Genomic DNA, 15,780 nt, shown 5'->3' with positions numbered 1-15,780 from the left:
TATATATTGTTATTTTTATTAATTACGCTTATAAATAAATATAGTCTGTCCAATGGTGTATGGCAAAAAAAAATCGTAACTCCATTCAAAAGATGAGTTATGATTAAGTATAAGTGCTTAGTATAAAGTAGGTAAAATGCCTGTGCGTTGCAACGGACGAAACAAAGGCCACTTGGTGATTGAGGACAAAAATTTTTTTGAACAAGGGAGAGGCGCGCAAGGCGCCAAATTGGGCCAAATTCATTTCAAACCAAGCTTAAGTACATGTTATAGGATAGCTTATAACACCTGGGCAATCAAGCACTAATAGAAGGTGCAAGAAGGGCAGCTAAATTGCCTATGAGCCTGATTGAAACAACTAAAGTCAGGTTCCATAAAGCAAGTCAGAACCTGATGAGCACCATGGAGGAGTACACTGAATTAATCTCTGGCTATGCATAAGATCGCAGAAGAAAAACTGCTGCATGTAGTTAAAGAAATTTGCAGGAAGGATGATCCTGATGAGCCATCTATTTTGAGAAGCAGAGATGCTTTCTAGAGCCGCTACTTTGTCCAACTTCAAGTAGTCTGGGAAGAACATGACTTCGTACAAATTATGACTTGCTGTAAGATAAGCTTCCACCAGATGAGCAAAAAACTTTTAGATCTGAATCTTGCAAGTATGATCTTCCTGGAATTTTAATGTTCTTCCACGAGTCGTCAGAGTAAATCTTTGGACTTGCATTTTCAGCTCAGTAACATCTTACAGCATGAAGAACATAACCCTGAAAATTAGAACTGGAGAGAAGAGAAACTATAGGGCCAGACAAATTCCTATGAGCTGAAGCAAAGCAACTAATATCAGGTTGTGTGGAGGGCCGAAGGTTCTGATGAGCAACATTATGAGCTATACCATTGATCTCTCTAGATATAAGGTACACATGAGCCTGGAGATCAGATGTGAAGGAAAAGAACTCAGCCAATGTATCCCGGATGCTCCAAGGAGTAGAAGCATCTATCTTCCATTTTCTAATGATGTGGTGGTTTCTAACGACAAAGGGAAAAGAAATGTGAATGCGTTTAAAAGTGCGACTGGTCCGGTTGGACATGTGGGGTGGCATCCTCCCCCTACTGATTACATCAAGATCAACAGTTTAGGTGTAGTCATCGTGGAGATTGTTACTAGGAATTCCTCTGATAAAGTTATTCTCTCATCATGAGATTTCATAGGACAATGTTCTTGTGTGAATGAACCTGAGCTTGGGGGCGTGCCTGGCCGATCTCTACACTGGTATAACTCTTCACATGCCTATTAGTTTAGAGACTGGTTGTGCTTTTGTGGGTACCAAATTGTGTTTTATTTCCAATGAGAAGGTCAATGATCCCTTCCACCTTCCTATTTTGAAACCGGAGAATGAATAATTGTAAGTAATATGCTAGATGGAATCACATATATTTTTATTTTTATTTTATATAATATTACAATACTTGAACTAAGGATAATGTAAGCAAGCCATCCATGTGGTCGACTCGTTTACCCTACATTTTGATATATATTTTTGTGAGCACATGGTGTTTTTTTTAGCAAAAGAGAAGCCGCCCCCTCCAATTTCATATAATGAAACCATTTTGTCTTCTTACATCATTCATCACCTACCAGCGAAGCTAAAGAAAGGAGAAAACAACTAAACAAAGCACTGCCAAGTTCTATTACATACCTAGCTAGAAGGGCCAAGATCATCCCATGAAAAGCAACTACTGTGAAGAAACCAGAAACCAAAAGAAAGACTTCCACCAGGGGAGTGTGAAGAAACCAGAAACCAAAAGAAAGACTTCCACCTGGGGAGTGAGCAGAACGACCCTGAAGATTAGTATAGATCGGAAGGATCTAACCTGAAGACACACAAACGTAGACGAATTACGACTAGATCTGAGCAAATCCACCAATAACAGATCCGCCGAAGGCACACCTCCACATGCCCACCGACGATGCTAGACACATCACCGGGACACGGGCTAAATCCTTGACATTTCTTCAAATGCCCCAAGAAAGAATTTCAGATTTCTGGCAGTCACCTCATCATCCTGCAACAAGAAAATGGTGGCATCTGCATATTGCAGCATGTTGACCCCATGTTAAGATTTCCAGTCAAGACCCTTTTAACAAAACTCTCTCTTTTGGCATTATCTAAAATAATAGTCAGATCATCAACTACTATCATTAACTTCAATCCCCACATGCCCCCAATCATGATGTGCATAACCCAGTCACACCGCTTATCAGGATTTTTTTCCCAGTTTCAACATTTTGCAAACAAAAGACTATTTAATCTTATCATAAGTTTCTTCGAAACCAACTTTTAACAGCAGAGCACTTTGTTCGTGAGCACATGATAAAAAACAGAATGTTTGCAAAATGTCAAAAGTGACAAACCTCCATCACGAACAAACTACCATCACGAACAAACCCTCCATTACACATCAGCCTTTGACAAAAGGCAGTTTGTTCGTGAGCACATGGCGTGAATTTCCATTTTTCGAAACCAACTTTTAACAGCAGAGCACTTACTTCAAGTTTGTTCGTGATTTTCCATTTTAGAATTCGCGACAATTTTGCGGGTGCTCCGAACGTGTCAACCAAAGGCTCACTCCTCCTATGAAGCCATCTCGTGTGGTCACATGGACGCGGTGGAGCAACGGGGATGCAAGATGCATTCAGCGATTCAGAAACGCAAATCAAACTCCCAAATTGCATCGGAAGGAAATACAAACCCCCCGAATTCGCGTAGCATTGCACGAAATAACAAGATAGAACTGTCCCAACTCATAAACCAGCAGAGACTTACCGAGGCCGGAACCTTATCCACGCCCAGCCGCCAGGCCCCTCCACGTTTACACAGCTCCAGTCGCGAGGTTGACACAAACTCCCGCCGTCGGATGCCTGCCCGACGCGATCCGACGGCCCCCTCACCCGCCCCACCCTCCAAACCCCCGATATTTTTTTCCCGTCCCCCTTATCACCTTCCCCTTCGGTCTCCTCCCTCCCTCCAAGGTTCTACCGAGGTTTCTCCCCCTCCGCCACCCCCACCTCACCGGCCCCAAATTCCGGCCGCCGGAGCGCAGCCCCTCGGCCCAGGCGGCGGCGCATGCCTCTCCTGCTCGCCCCCATCTCCACGTGCGCGCCCCCGCCGCGGCCCCGCCTGCGCCGCCTCTCGCCGCCGCCGCCCATGGTGGCCGTCCTGCCCGCGCCCGCGCCCCCGCCCCGCCCCGTCACGCTCCTCCCCATCCCCACGCCCCCGCCACTCAACACCGACGCCTTCGACTGGCTCGACCTCTTCGCCTTCCTCAACTCCCCCGCCGACTCCTACCAGATCCCCCACCCGCCTCCCTCCCCCGCCTCCGCCTCGCCGACGGCCGAGGAGGAGCTGGCGGCGCTCCTCGAGAGGGGGAAGGAGCGGGAGCGGGCCAGGCGGGCGGACCACCGGCGGCTGCGGCAGCGCCAGGTCAAGGCGGAGACGGAGGCCTGGGCGCGCGCCGCCGAGGAGTACCGCCAGCTCGAGCGCGAGATGCTCGACCGCCACCTCGCCCCCCAGCTGCCCTACGTCAAGTCGCTCTTCCTCGGCTGGTTCGAGCCGCTGCGCGACGCCGTCGCCCGGGACCAGGACGTGCAGCGCCGCAAGCGGGTCAAGCACGTCTACGCCAAGTACCTGCTCCTGCTCCCCGCCGAGAAGGTCGCCGTCATCGTCATGCACAAGATGATGGGCCTCCTCATGTCCAGCAAGGACGGCTGCGGCAGCGTCCGCGTCGTCCAGGCCGCGCACTCCATTGGCGAGGCCGTCGAGCGCGAGGTAAGTTATTGATAGCTCACTTCTAGGCGAACTTCATGGTGTAGAATTTTTTTCAGTACTACTCCGTATCTGCTATGACTTAGCAAATACTAGCTCCTTTACAACAACGTGAGACTTAGGCCTAGTGATGGTGACCTTAGTGTAATTAATGTAGATGGTTCCTTGTGATTTCCATCTGACTGGTCAACAATTTGACTTGATCGACATGCCCAATTAAAAGTTTGGCAATGCAATGAAGTTGACAAATTGGAGGAGCCGAGGACATTATGCAACTGGTAGATGTGCTATTGGTTATGATATTTTATCTCCAAATTGTGTCGTGGTGTGATAGCTGGATGAAGTTGTTGACCTACTTTGTTAATTAAGATCCAATAGATACATCGTGTGAGTTGTTCAGCAAGTGGAGATGGCATCTATGTTGCCCGTTTGACTATAGGTTTTCTGGCAGTGACAATGTGACATGATGGCAGATTGCCAGATCTGATATCATGTGCGGGGTGTATTTTATTTATGGATGACGAAGCCTTGGATTAGGAATTAATCTTCCCCTGGCTCAGGCCTTGGCTATTCTGCTTGTGCGCTAGAGCTGTATATGTTGTAAAGGACTGGAGTTTGATCCATGTTAATTAGGATGAACTCTGTGCTATTGTAGGAGGTTCTTCACTTTGCCATTCAGTATTCATCACACAATGTTTCCTTGGTGTCAGTTGATTTTTCTGTGTGTTGAAAGCTATTTATTGTTCTGCAGTACAAAGTCCAGGCTTTCTTTCAGAAGACTAGGAGAAAAACTAGGAGCAAAACTGAAAGTGAAAATGATCCAGGGTTAGACAAGGAACAGGCAAAATGCCGGAAACTTGTTAAGAGTTTGGTGAGGAGGCGAAAATTGACTGAAGCACAGAAGCTTGTGCAACAGGAGATTGAATTGGAGGAGTGGGGCACAGAAGCCCAAGTGAAGGTTTGTTTTCCAGATAGCACACCTACAATGACAGAATTTTGTCTCATATGTTATGGAAGGTAATCCTCCTTTTGTGACTGCAGCTAGGAACTCGCCTGATTGAATTGTTGTTGGATTCGGCATTTGTGCAGTCACCAGCCGACCAAACACCCGACAGTTCTCCTGATTTTCGACCCGCATTTAAGCATGTATTGCGAAAGCCTATTGTAGAAAATGGGTATGGCGGCACATTTTCCTAGTGTTTGCCTTCATTGCATGCTTTGCGTTCGCATTGACACGCACTGCTGTGTCAGTATCATGTGCTTGCTTAGATTGGTTAGATCTGTTCTGACATTTCTGTTCAATGAGCAGGAGACTAAAGAAGAAGCACTTCGTGATAGAGTGTGATCCTCTTGTGCATGAGGGGTTTGAAAGCACTGTAAGTTTGTTTTGCACTGCTATGCTGTTCTTTTCTTTATGGATATAGACGCTTGACCTACAAAAAATGACCATCCACTTGTTTTCTTTTCTTTATTATAATCTAGATTCCCATCGAGTTTGTTCAAAAATTTACTTGCAATGCTTGCTGCATTGCAGATTCCATTTTCTTGTTTTTTTGTCTGTTCAATGGAAATGCTTCACACGTATTTAGAAGTTTGAATGTTTTGCAGGCTAGACACGTGGAGATACCCTATCTTCCTATGCTGGTACCTCCTACAAAATGGAAGGGGTATGCTTGTGATTCATGCATTTGTCCCTTTTCAGTTAATTGTGTTGGGTGTTTACTAGTTCATCAATATTTAAAGTAGCTATGTATGGTTAATTAGATGATATAATTGATTATTGTATCTTCTGTCTGGTGATCATTTTCCAACTATGTATTGTTTCAGCTATGATAAAGGTGGACACCTTTTTCTGCCTTCATATGTTATGCGGACACATGGTGTGAAGGATCAGAAGGAAGCCATCAAGAGTGTTCCAAGAAAACAGCTGAGAAAAGTATTCGAGGTTAGCTGACCAGTCATCTTTGACACAGCCTGCATTTATATTCTTAAACTCGTTTCCCTTGGCATAGTGGCATGTCATCAACACTCGTTTCCTTAGTAGTGAGTGTTAGTTTCATAATATCATGGTCTAGATATTCTTCTTGCTTTAATGATTATTTCTGATGTTTATTCATTTGTGCTTTGTGCTTGCTTATTTTTATTGATTCATGAAAGCAGTCTGAGGCATTGTCATATTGGCAGGCATTAGATATCCTTGGGGGTACTAAATGGAGAGTGAATAGACGAGTACATGACGTTGTTGAGACTATTTGGAGTCGTGGTGGGGGTATTGCAGGACTTGTTGATAAGGGAAATGTGAGTCAACTGCATATGGTCAATTCTGACATTGTGAATACTTTGTTTCTTTCAGTTTTCATAATACGCTCTAGTGGCCACACATGTTTTTTTAACAACCTGTTCGCGCTTCTGTTTTGTGTATAGATTCCTCTACCTGAACAACCTGAAACAGAAGACCCAGATGAAATCCAGAAATGGAAGTGGAGCGTAAAGAAGACAAAGAAAGCTAACCGCGAACTGCATGCTGAGCGATGCGATACAGAACTAAAACTCTCTGTATGTGTTATAAAGAAGCGCTCTTACTTTCTTAGATATCACGGTCTACCTTTTTTGGTATGGTATGCCGTTACTGAAGCTATACCGTTTCCACCTTTGTGAATAGGTTGCTCGTAAAATGAGAGAGGAGGATGGCTTCTATTATCCTCATAATCTAGATTTCCGTGGTCGTGCATACCCTATGCATCCACATCTGAGTCACCTAGGTTCAGATCTATGCCGAGGTGTTCTAGAGTATGCTGAAGGGCGGCCACTCGGAAAATCTGGTCTACGCTGGTTGAAGATACATTTGGCTAACAAATATGGCGGAGGCATTGAAAAGCTTTCTCATGAGAGCAAATTAACGTTTGTGGAGGATCATTTGCCTGATATATTTGATTCAGCAGCAAATCCTGTCGATGGGAACTGTTGGTGGATTAATGCTGAGGATCCATTTCAATGTCTAGCTGCATGCATGGATCTTTCTAATGCCTTAGAAAGTTCATCACCTCATGGTGCTGTCTCTCACCTACCTATTCATCAGGTATTTTCTTCGTTGAGAACGAGGCACACTCGCATGGGTTTCGACATTGCTTAAATCATCACCTGTAAATAGAGAATAGAGAAAGGTCAAATATCCTAGGATTGATCAAGGTTAATAACTCAATATTATATGTGCACCGAGGTGTTACTCATGCTTTTGAATGAAAGCATTTGAGATATCTCTGCCCAGTCAGCATTTGTCACGACATTACTAATTACCGGTCACATTTTTCATCTTTCAGGATGGTTCATGCAATGGGTTACAACACTATGCCGCTCTTGGAAGAGACTACGTAAGTTCTTCCTGCTATACCAACTAAGCATCACTTGGCCTGATCTTTATTTTATGTACTTGTGATATCGTAAAATAAAGCTAGCACTTTGTGCTTAATATGTAATTATATAGTCAAGTGTACTGTTATTTTTTTATTTTACATGAATTTTCTTTACTGTCTGGAATTTATCAGTACTCAACTGGGTCGCAAAACTTCTGTTTTCATTTGCATGCTTTATCTCATGACATTCTATAGTGGAACTATCCGGATATAAATAGTTGACAATTGTCTTTGTACAGATGGGCGCGGCAGCTGTCAACTTGGTTCCTGGAGAGAAACCTGCAGATATCTACTCAGAAATAGCTGCTAGGTGCCTCCCCCCCCCCCCCCCCCCCCCCACTCTGCGTGGATCAACCAACATCTCTTACATCTTCCAGTTTTTGAAAACAGCTCGAAATGTCTATTTTGATTATATTTCTGAGCCGAATTTATGTAAGTTGTTATCATAATTCATAACTTTTACCTTTACCATTAAGTTATCTTCTTTTATTAGATCAGGCGACAAAATATTTCCCTACATTAAAACTCAAGCAGTGACAATTGTGCGTGAAGAAAAACAAATCCATGAAGTTATATGTTTTACTTCTTGAAATAAATGTAGCTGGCTGTGACTAAGGAACCTTTCTGTAATTGCTAAAAAGAAAACAACAAGCTCTAGCAACATCTTGTTTTTATTTGGAATGAACACTGAGGTACCTTAGGGAGGGCAGGCCTTGAACCTGAACGACCGCTGAGGCTGTTGCCACACCAAGTTCTCCTTTTCCAATTATTAATTTGCCTTAATAGATTATAGTATTTAGCTTATTTGTCATCTAACTGTTAACTCAGTTTTTAGATTATTTATTTCATAATGCCTTTCCCTAGTGCCTAGTGGCATTCAGCAATTAATAATGGTTTGGCAAACTTGACTGAAGGGTACTGGATGTTGTACGGGAAGACTCAATGAAAGATCCTGCTACTGACCCAAGTGTTCCATTAGCAAAGGTTTTAGTTGATGAGGTTAGCCTTCTCCCTGCCCCGCTCTGCCTCAATCAAGAAATATTCTTCTTCGTGTACCTTTTTTTTAACAAAACAGTTGAGGACCTGGACATTGGTAGCTTACAGGTGGATAGGAAGCTGGTCAAGCAGACAGTGATGACGTCAGTTTATGGTGTCACATTTATCGGTGCTCGCCAGCAAATTATGAAGAGGCTTCAAGAGAAAGGGCACATTACAGATGACAAATTGCTCTATGATGTGTCCTGCTATGCTACCAGGGTAAGTACTTCATTTGCATCTGACAGACTGGCGATTTTTGTGACTCCCTATAATTGTTAAAGAAGGCATGCCTAGGCTCTAGGTGATAGCAAAACGCGTAGAGCTTAATCGTGCTAGGTGTGCACAGTGTGTGCTTTGGTGAGAAAAGCACAAGGAGGTGGTAAAATACACAATTAATGCCTAGCGCATTTTTTTCCTTGCTCCCTATTGATTGCATTGGAGAGACAAGGACATGCTGTAACTGTTGTATCTCTGATGAAGGTAACTTTGGATGCACTAGGACAAATGTTCCAATCTGCCCGTGCTATAATGGCATGGCTTGGTGACTGTGCAAAGGTATACGATATATTCTGTTCTGAATCATAGTTTTTTCAATTGATTTAAAATTTGACAGGCATCCCAATGTAAAGTGTGGCACTGCATTTTCCTTTGTACAATAATCTTGGTAGTTGAGTTGAGTTATCAAAAGGCTCTGACAGTGTTTCAATTCTTCATAGATGATTGCTTCAAAAAATCAACCAGTCAGATGGACGAGTCCTGTTGGTCTTCCAGTTGTGCAGCCATACAAGAAATATAAAAACTATATGGTAAGCTACTTATCAACTATTGCACATATATGTGCATTTTTTTTGTATATCTACACTAAACAAGCAGTACACATGGACACTCGATTTGTTTTGGTTATGCTGCTCACTTTTCTTCGAGGGATCATATTTGCTCATTTGTGTAAATGTCATGTTAGTTATGCACCTTTCGAAACATCACTGCAGTGTGAGTTGAAGAGCACTATTGGTTCGTACATGAAAATAAACATGAGCTAATTGTATGATCTGGACCATATTTTTTTGACTGAATCTGGACCATATTTGTTTTAATTCTCATAATCCTTGAAGTCCAACGTGTGGAAGGAGCATTCTAGGAAGGATTGAGATGCATTCAAGTTAAAATATTTAATTGCCGCGAGACAATGCTCTACTATTTTGTCTTCGTTGCCACTTTATGAACACTATGTGTGTTATTTATTTCAATATCGCCATTATCGTGCAGATACGAACTTCTTTGCAATGTCTGGCTTTACGACGGGAGGGTGATGCAGTAAGTAACTTTATTCACTTACTCCTTGCTTATTCCAACTATCATGGTTAATTTTTACTGTCATTAAATTTTAGATTGCAACCCAACGGCAAAAGGCAGCTTTTCCACCGAATTTTGTGCATTCTCTTGATAGTTCACATATGATGATGACGGCAATTACCTGCAAGGAGGCTGGTCTTCATTTTGCAGGTATTTTCTGATTCTGGTTCCATTGCTAGCACAAATATTTTAGTAGCAAACCTCCTCCCAGTACCAACCAACCTTAAGCTTTCACTTCAGTGGAAGTGGAATGAACTGGATTGTTGTCTTTGATCTACTACGTTTAGCCTTATTTTTTGAAAGGATACATTTAGCTAAAATTTGACATTTCCGCCTTTACCAGCCCTTTGGAAAAATGTTATACCTGCTACTGGGTTTACATCCCAGCAGCAGCAGCTACCTTTTACATTTTTGGTTGTTCCATGCTTCATATATAATATATCAGATAGGAATAAGCTTGATGTAAAACAAAGTTTCTGGTGAATCATGGATGTCGGCTTCCTTTTCTTGCTGTTGGGTAATGTGCTATGATCTACTCTCTCTGTATCAAAATATAAGATGTTTTTTGGTTTAAATCTAAACCACGTCTTATGTTTTCGTACAAAGGGAGTACTTGTTTATATCCTCATAGTATTCAGTTAGTAGTGCTAATTGTTGGTTCCCGTATATTTGCGCAAATCAAATAGCATAGGATTGTGCTAAAATGGGCCCACAATCCTCAAATACACTTGCTTGCCTATTATTCACACAACAAGAATAAGGTCCTGTTAGGGTCGAAATATGCCGAGTTGACCAGGAGCCAAGCTCTCTTGAGAGCATATGGTGTAATTTAGTGTGAAAGAATCTAGTCACAATCCCTTTGTATCAAACAGCCAATAGATAATGCAAATTAAGTCGATTTTGGATGTTGACATCAAAAGTTTTGTGCTTTCGTTACTTGTGCTTATGATGCTTGTCTGTAAGCAATTTATGTTGCCTTTTGCTGACGTGTTTTGGCTGCAGGAGTGCACGACTCATTTTGGGTGCATGCATGTGATGTCGATAAAATGAATCAGATCTTGAGAGAGCAATTCGTGGAGCTGTACAGCATGCCAATCCTTGAAAACGTATGCTGTCAGACTGTACCCTGTGTCTTTTAAGCAAGCAATACTTTGTTCAACTGTATCAGTAGACTATTCCCTAATGCTCTCTCTCTCTTATATTCAATCCAGCTATTGGAAGAGTTTCAGACATTATTCCCGACAGTAGAGTTTCCTCCCTGCCCAGCACAGGGGAATTTTGATGTGAGAGAAGTTCTCACATCTACCTATTTCTTCAACTAAGCTCACCGGGAGAGTTATATGTAACATGTCACGAGCTCTGCGTGGTTGGATAGCTGAATTGCCTGATCATTATTCACAAATCACAACATGATGGTTGTGCGGCGGCCAGCGGCTGATGGGCCAAGAAGCTGAGTTTTTCAAAATCTTTGGCGTGAGAAGCAATTACAGCAGCAAGCCATTGCAACTCAGCCTTATTGGCACACCAGCAATAGAAGCGTGAATGGTGTTTTGGCATCGGCAAATCAACTCGCTGGACTCTGGACCCAGGAGCATGCCAAATGGTTAGCCGAAGCCTGATCTGAACGAGCCTCAAGTAGTTGATGCTGATGATTTTTTGGTTGACGCAAGATCTACGAGGATGTGAAGTTCAGTTCAGGCGCTGGTTACCATTACTCAGGCCAAGAAGGTAAATTATGAAATATCAAGTTATCAATTGCTGAAGAGTCCAGTCTTGCTGATGCTGCTGATTGAATTTTACCATAGATGAGAGTTTGAACCCTAATTTTACTGTCTATACGTTTTTTGATCTCTTAGGATTTTTGTAGCCGATGGCTCTGCATGCGCTGCACCATCACCATGTAATAATGTGTAGAATTTGGGCACCGAATAGAAACCTGAAAAGTGTATATGAGATTCATATAGATGTTGACATGGAATAAAATTGTACATGAGAAAAGTTTTGACTTGACTATTTTCACTGATCTTTTGTTTTATCATGGGATGTCTGATGGTACATATAGTTTGAACTTTACTACAAGCATGCCAGTGGAAGTTTGAACGAATTCTGATCAAATTATTTTTGAGCGCCTCACTGTTCTTTTTTCTGGGAGGACTAATGAACCGAACACTTAACACACACGACGCACGCGCGCCTACTCTTCAGTCGAACACGACAAGCTTCTCGTACATGGGCCCGGAGATGGCCTTGTCCATGACGGCCCTGGGCGACGGGGTGTAGTCGCCGCCGAGGAACAGCTCGAGCATGTTCTTGGAGAAGCCGCTCACCAGCGCCACCCCCTTCTGCTCCGCCGTCACCGGCACCGAGCGTGAGGCCCGAAGGTTCCAGAACACCACCTGCGGCACGGCGTCGCCGTACCCGGCCTCGGCGTACTTCCTCGTGATCGCCTCGTAGTCCGTCTCCCACGGCCTGGCCGACGCCTGGTCGAACTCCATGTCGCTGAACACGAACACCTTCTTCACCATGCGCTCCGGAGGGACCTTGCCGGCGACGGCCACGCGCAGGAGCTGGTCGAACACGGCCTGGAAGTCGGTGTTCATGCCCCACTCCATCTCGCAGATGAACTCCGCCTTCTCCGACAGGGTCTCGCCGCGGATGCGGTGCAGCTGCGGCGCTGCGCTGAAGGTGATCACGCGGTGGCGCCACGGCTCGTCGCAGAGCTCCGACAGGAGGAGCCCGAGCGCGACGCAGACGTCCATGGGGACGCCGTGCATGCTGCCCGACACGTCGCACACGGCGAGGCAGTTGTTGAGCTTGCCCAGCGCCAGCAGGTCGTCCACCATGCGCTTCCACTGCAGGTCGGCGACCTCGTCCTCGCCGTCGACGGCCGACTCCAGGATCTTGTGCGGCAGCAGGGCGCCCGCCGCGATCTTCTTCTTGCCCGGCTTGACGTCGGCGAGGTAGCCGTTGAAGCGCTCTTCGTCGTAATAGATGAAGTGGTCCTTGTAGTTCTTCATGGCGACGGACGCCACGCGCGTGTACACCACTTTCCCCCACTCGCCCGCCGACATGAAGGTCTCGGGGAGCTTGAGGGCATGGCGGAGCGGCACGTAGGCCTCCTTGCGGAGGCGCTCCCGCGCGCGGAAGGCGTAGTGCGCGTCCGGCAGGTCCTCGGGCAGGTCCAGCGCCGAGCCCTTGGGGAAGAGGCGGCGCGCGATGGCCTCGCAGATGAGCGTGGAGCGGTCGTAGCAGCTGTCCACCGACGGGCACCATTTCCCGGCCAGCGAGAGGTTGATCTTGCCCTCCGCGAGCTTCTTCATGTCCTCGGCGAGGAGGTCGGCGAACACCTCCGCCGTCATGTCATGGAGGAGGCGGTAGTTCTGGTCCGGGAGTACCTCTGGACGGCCGTCGCCGCGGCGTCCGCGCGCTTCTTCCGGCGCTCGACGGTGGCCTGGGCGGCCTCCTCCAGATCACGCTTCTGGCTAGCAGCAACGCGCGCCTTCCTTGTGCGCTTCTTCTCGTGGCGCTCGAGCTCCGGCACCTCCTTCCTCGGCTCGCTGTGCGCCATACGCAATCGAAGGCGGGCGATGAATCCTCTTCCCTCGGCGGCGAGGCGGGCCTGCTTCCCCGGGGTCCTGGTGGAGGCGCCGCCATGGATGATGCGGTGGAGGATCTCGGGGAGGTCCTTGAGGTACCCGAAGTCGGCGACGGGGCGCGCGTTGAGGGCGAGCGTGGCGGGGTGGGAGCCGTGCATCCAGAGCGCGGCGGCGTAGAACCCCTCGCGGTCGGCCTTGCCGGTGCCGCGCACGCCGCGGAGGTTGCAGGCGAGGCGGAGCGCGGTGGTCGGCTCGGCGGCCCAGGCGCTGGCGATGAGGGACGACACGGTGTCGGCCGGGGTGCCGGGGACGACGTGGAAGAAGAAGTCGAGGCAGGGGTCGCCCGAGGTGGCGAACGTCGGGGAGTTGTTCTCCGTGCGCGTCTTGGGCGGCGGCGGCGGGGCCGGCTTGTTGAAGTTGGCGTCGAGCAGGTCCACGAACGGGTCGCCGGTGGTGGGCTTCGCCGCCTTTGCCGCGCTCGCGACCGCCGCGGCGAGGCTCTCGCCCGGCGGGCCGCGCAGGGTGTAGGAGACGGCCCTGCGGCACGCCGCCGCCGCGGCGGCCATGGGTGATCGATGGGTTTGGTCTGCGTGAGGGTTTTGGCTCTGGGTTTTGGGGGGATTTTGATCGTAAATAGCGTGGTTTGTTGGGGAGAGACGGATTTTGCGGGGGATCGCGCGCCATTTGCTATGGAAGGTTTCGTTTTGCTAATTAAACCTGCTCATCCTTATCTTTTTTCCAGGTTTAACGTTGCCGCTTTATTTAAGAAACGTAGCTCGGAATGTCATTCGAAATTACATCCCACACAAGCTCTTGGGGATCCCCAGCCAAACACTACAAAGTTCATCGCCTACTTCAACTTTAGCTAATTTGTGCGCGGCAACATTCGAAGAACGACTAACCCGGGAAACCTTGAAATCGCTTCTTGTACTCAACATCTGCTTGATCTCTCTGATCCAAGGGCTTGACCTGTGCGTGTAAGCATCTGTACCACGGCCAAACTATCCAGCTGAACATGCACTTTTTCGACATTCATGTCGATTGCCAGTTGCAGACCCCTCCCGCAAGCCAGAATCTCCGTTGCCTCAGGGTCATCGATATTAGGGAAATGATGGCTCAGACTCGCAAGGAACGCTCCATTGTGATCCCATAGGACCGCACCCCCCCCCTTTGCCACCAAACTCGGCTACAACCCCATCAGAGTTCAATTTAATCCACCCCTCCGGCGCCACCCACCTCTGAGCTTGTCTGGAGAACGTTGGTCGCTCCTTTGGCAGATGAACGTTCCTCCATTCCTGCATGTGGAACATGACATATTCCATTATTTCATGTGGAGGGGCGATCCTCTTCCCATCTCTCGCCTCATTTCTGGCTAGCCATAAACCATAGGTAGCCTGGATCATTTCTTCTTTCTTGTCATCAGCCGCGCCCGCAAACCACTCCAGCAACCAACGAGTGAGGGCGCCCTGGGTTTCCATAGTGATCGGTGGAGCAACCACCGTGACACCCTTCTCCGAGCGCAACAGGCACCCAAAAAGGGTTGAGTGTTGGCATGTCCAGAACCTGCGCAAGATTGATTCCTCTCTCCCGCAAGCAACACAAAAAACGCCCGGCTTGATCTGTCTTCTATGAAGCTCGGCACCTACTGCAAGGCCATTTCTGATCATCCTCCACATGTGAATTTTCACTTTCCCTGAGCGTTAGTATCCCACAGCGCCATATACGCCTTATGCTTATCAACTGAAGATGAAGCTTCGGCCTACCCTGATCTTGCTTTTCTCATAGACATCCGCAGATGATACGCGGACCGGACACTGAAGACCCCAGTTTTGGTGTAATTCCACGGCAGGTAGTCATCAGACCCGGGACCTATCCCAAAAAAGCATCACAACCTGAGAAAAATCTCAGCCCTCTACATCTAAAAAACTCTGATGTCAGCAGCTAACCATCTGACTACTACTGCATTTCATCAAAATCACATTTCAAAATGTAAAAGCATGATTTGGTACCGCCTATACTTAGCCACAAAAAGCATCACAACTCAGAAATATGGGCCCCGAACCTCTAAAATCTCACCCCCTACCACTAAAATCTCGACTATAAAACCCTAGCTACAACTGCGACCCAAATTCATCCGATCAAACTACAAACCCTAGCTCAAATGGGGACGAAATGGGGAAGATGAAGGGTGTGGCAGCTCAAGTGAAACCCTTAAACAAAACAAAAACTCCGGATGAAGGCGATTTCGTCGTGGATCTACTCATCCACCGCTAAGAACTGCGCGAATTAACACCCAAAATTATGTTCTACATGGAGGTCACTCCGGCGGGGGACAAAAAATGATGCGAATCGCTGGAGACCATACCCGTCGTTCGCCGTCGCAACTACAGAGGGGTCGTGCCGAATGGCGCCATGGCCGACGACGCTCGCCGTCGCCCGAGCCTCTAATTCCCCTGCCGCCACTGTAGCATACAATTTACCCGCCCCCGCCACAATTTCTGGATCTCGCCCGCGTCATCGCCACAAAGAGGGAAGGGGAAGGAAGCCGATGCAAGC

The 15,780-nt window shown here is 46.9% G+C and overlaps 1 protein-coding gene and 1 pseudogene across 1 annotated transcript; one reads left to right on the top strand and one right to left on the bottom strand.

Moving 5' to 3' along the window:
• The first annotated feature begins 3,035 nt into the window (after positions 1-3,035).
• LOC543236 (DNA-directed RNA polymerase 3B, chloroplastic) lies at positions 3,036-11,641 on the top strand. The gene is made up of 19 exons (XM_044581898.1): positions 3,036-3,827; positions 4,576-4,782; positions 4,866-4,999; positions 5,134-5,200; positions 5,433-5,491; positions 5,652-5,769; positions 6,009-6,122; positions 6,249-6,380; positions 6,487-6,903; positions 7,145-7,195; positions 7,477-7,547; positions 8,152-8,236; positions 8,342-8,494; positions 8,756-8,830; positions 8,992-9,081; positions 9,542-9,589; positions 9,664-9,778; positions 10,631-10,734; positions 10,840-11,641. The coding sequence occupies exons 1-19, from the start codon at positions 3,126-3,128 to the stop codon at positions 10,948-10,950; spliced, it is 2,853 nt and encodes a 950-aa protein (XP_044437833.1). The 5' UTR covers positions 3,036-3,125; the 3' UTR covers positions 10,951-11,641.
• Positions 11,642-11,717: 76 nt separating this feature from the next.
• LOC123164429 (uncharacterized) lies at positions 11,718-13,804 on the bottom strand (annotated as a pseudogene).
• Positions 13,805-15,780: the final 1,976 nt, after the last annotated feature.

The sequence above is a fragment of the Triticum aestivum genome, chromosome 7D, assembly GCF_018294505.1.
Source record: "Triticum aestivum cultivar Chinese Spring chromosome 7D, IWGSC CS RefSeq v2.1, whole genome shotgun sequence".
NCBI classification, from domain to species: domain Eukaryota; kingdom Viridiplantae; phylum Streptophyta; class Magnoliopsida; order Poales; family Poaceae; genus Triticum; species Triticum aestivum.
The sequence above is the reverse complement of the archived record's forward strand: the minus strand, read 5'-3'. Positions and strand labels throughout refer to the sequence as shown.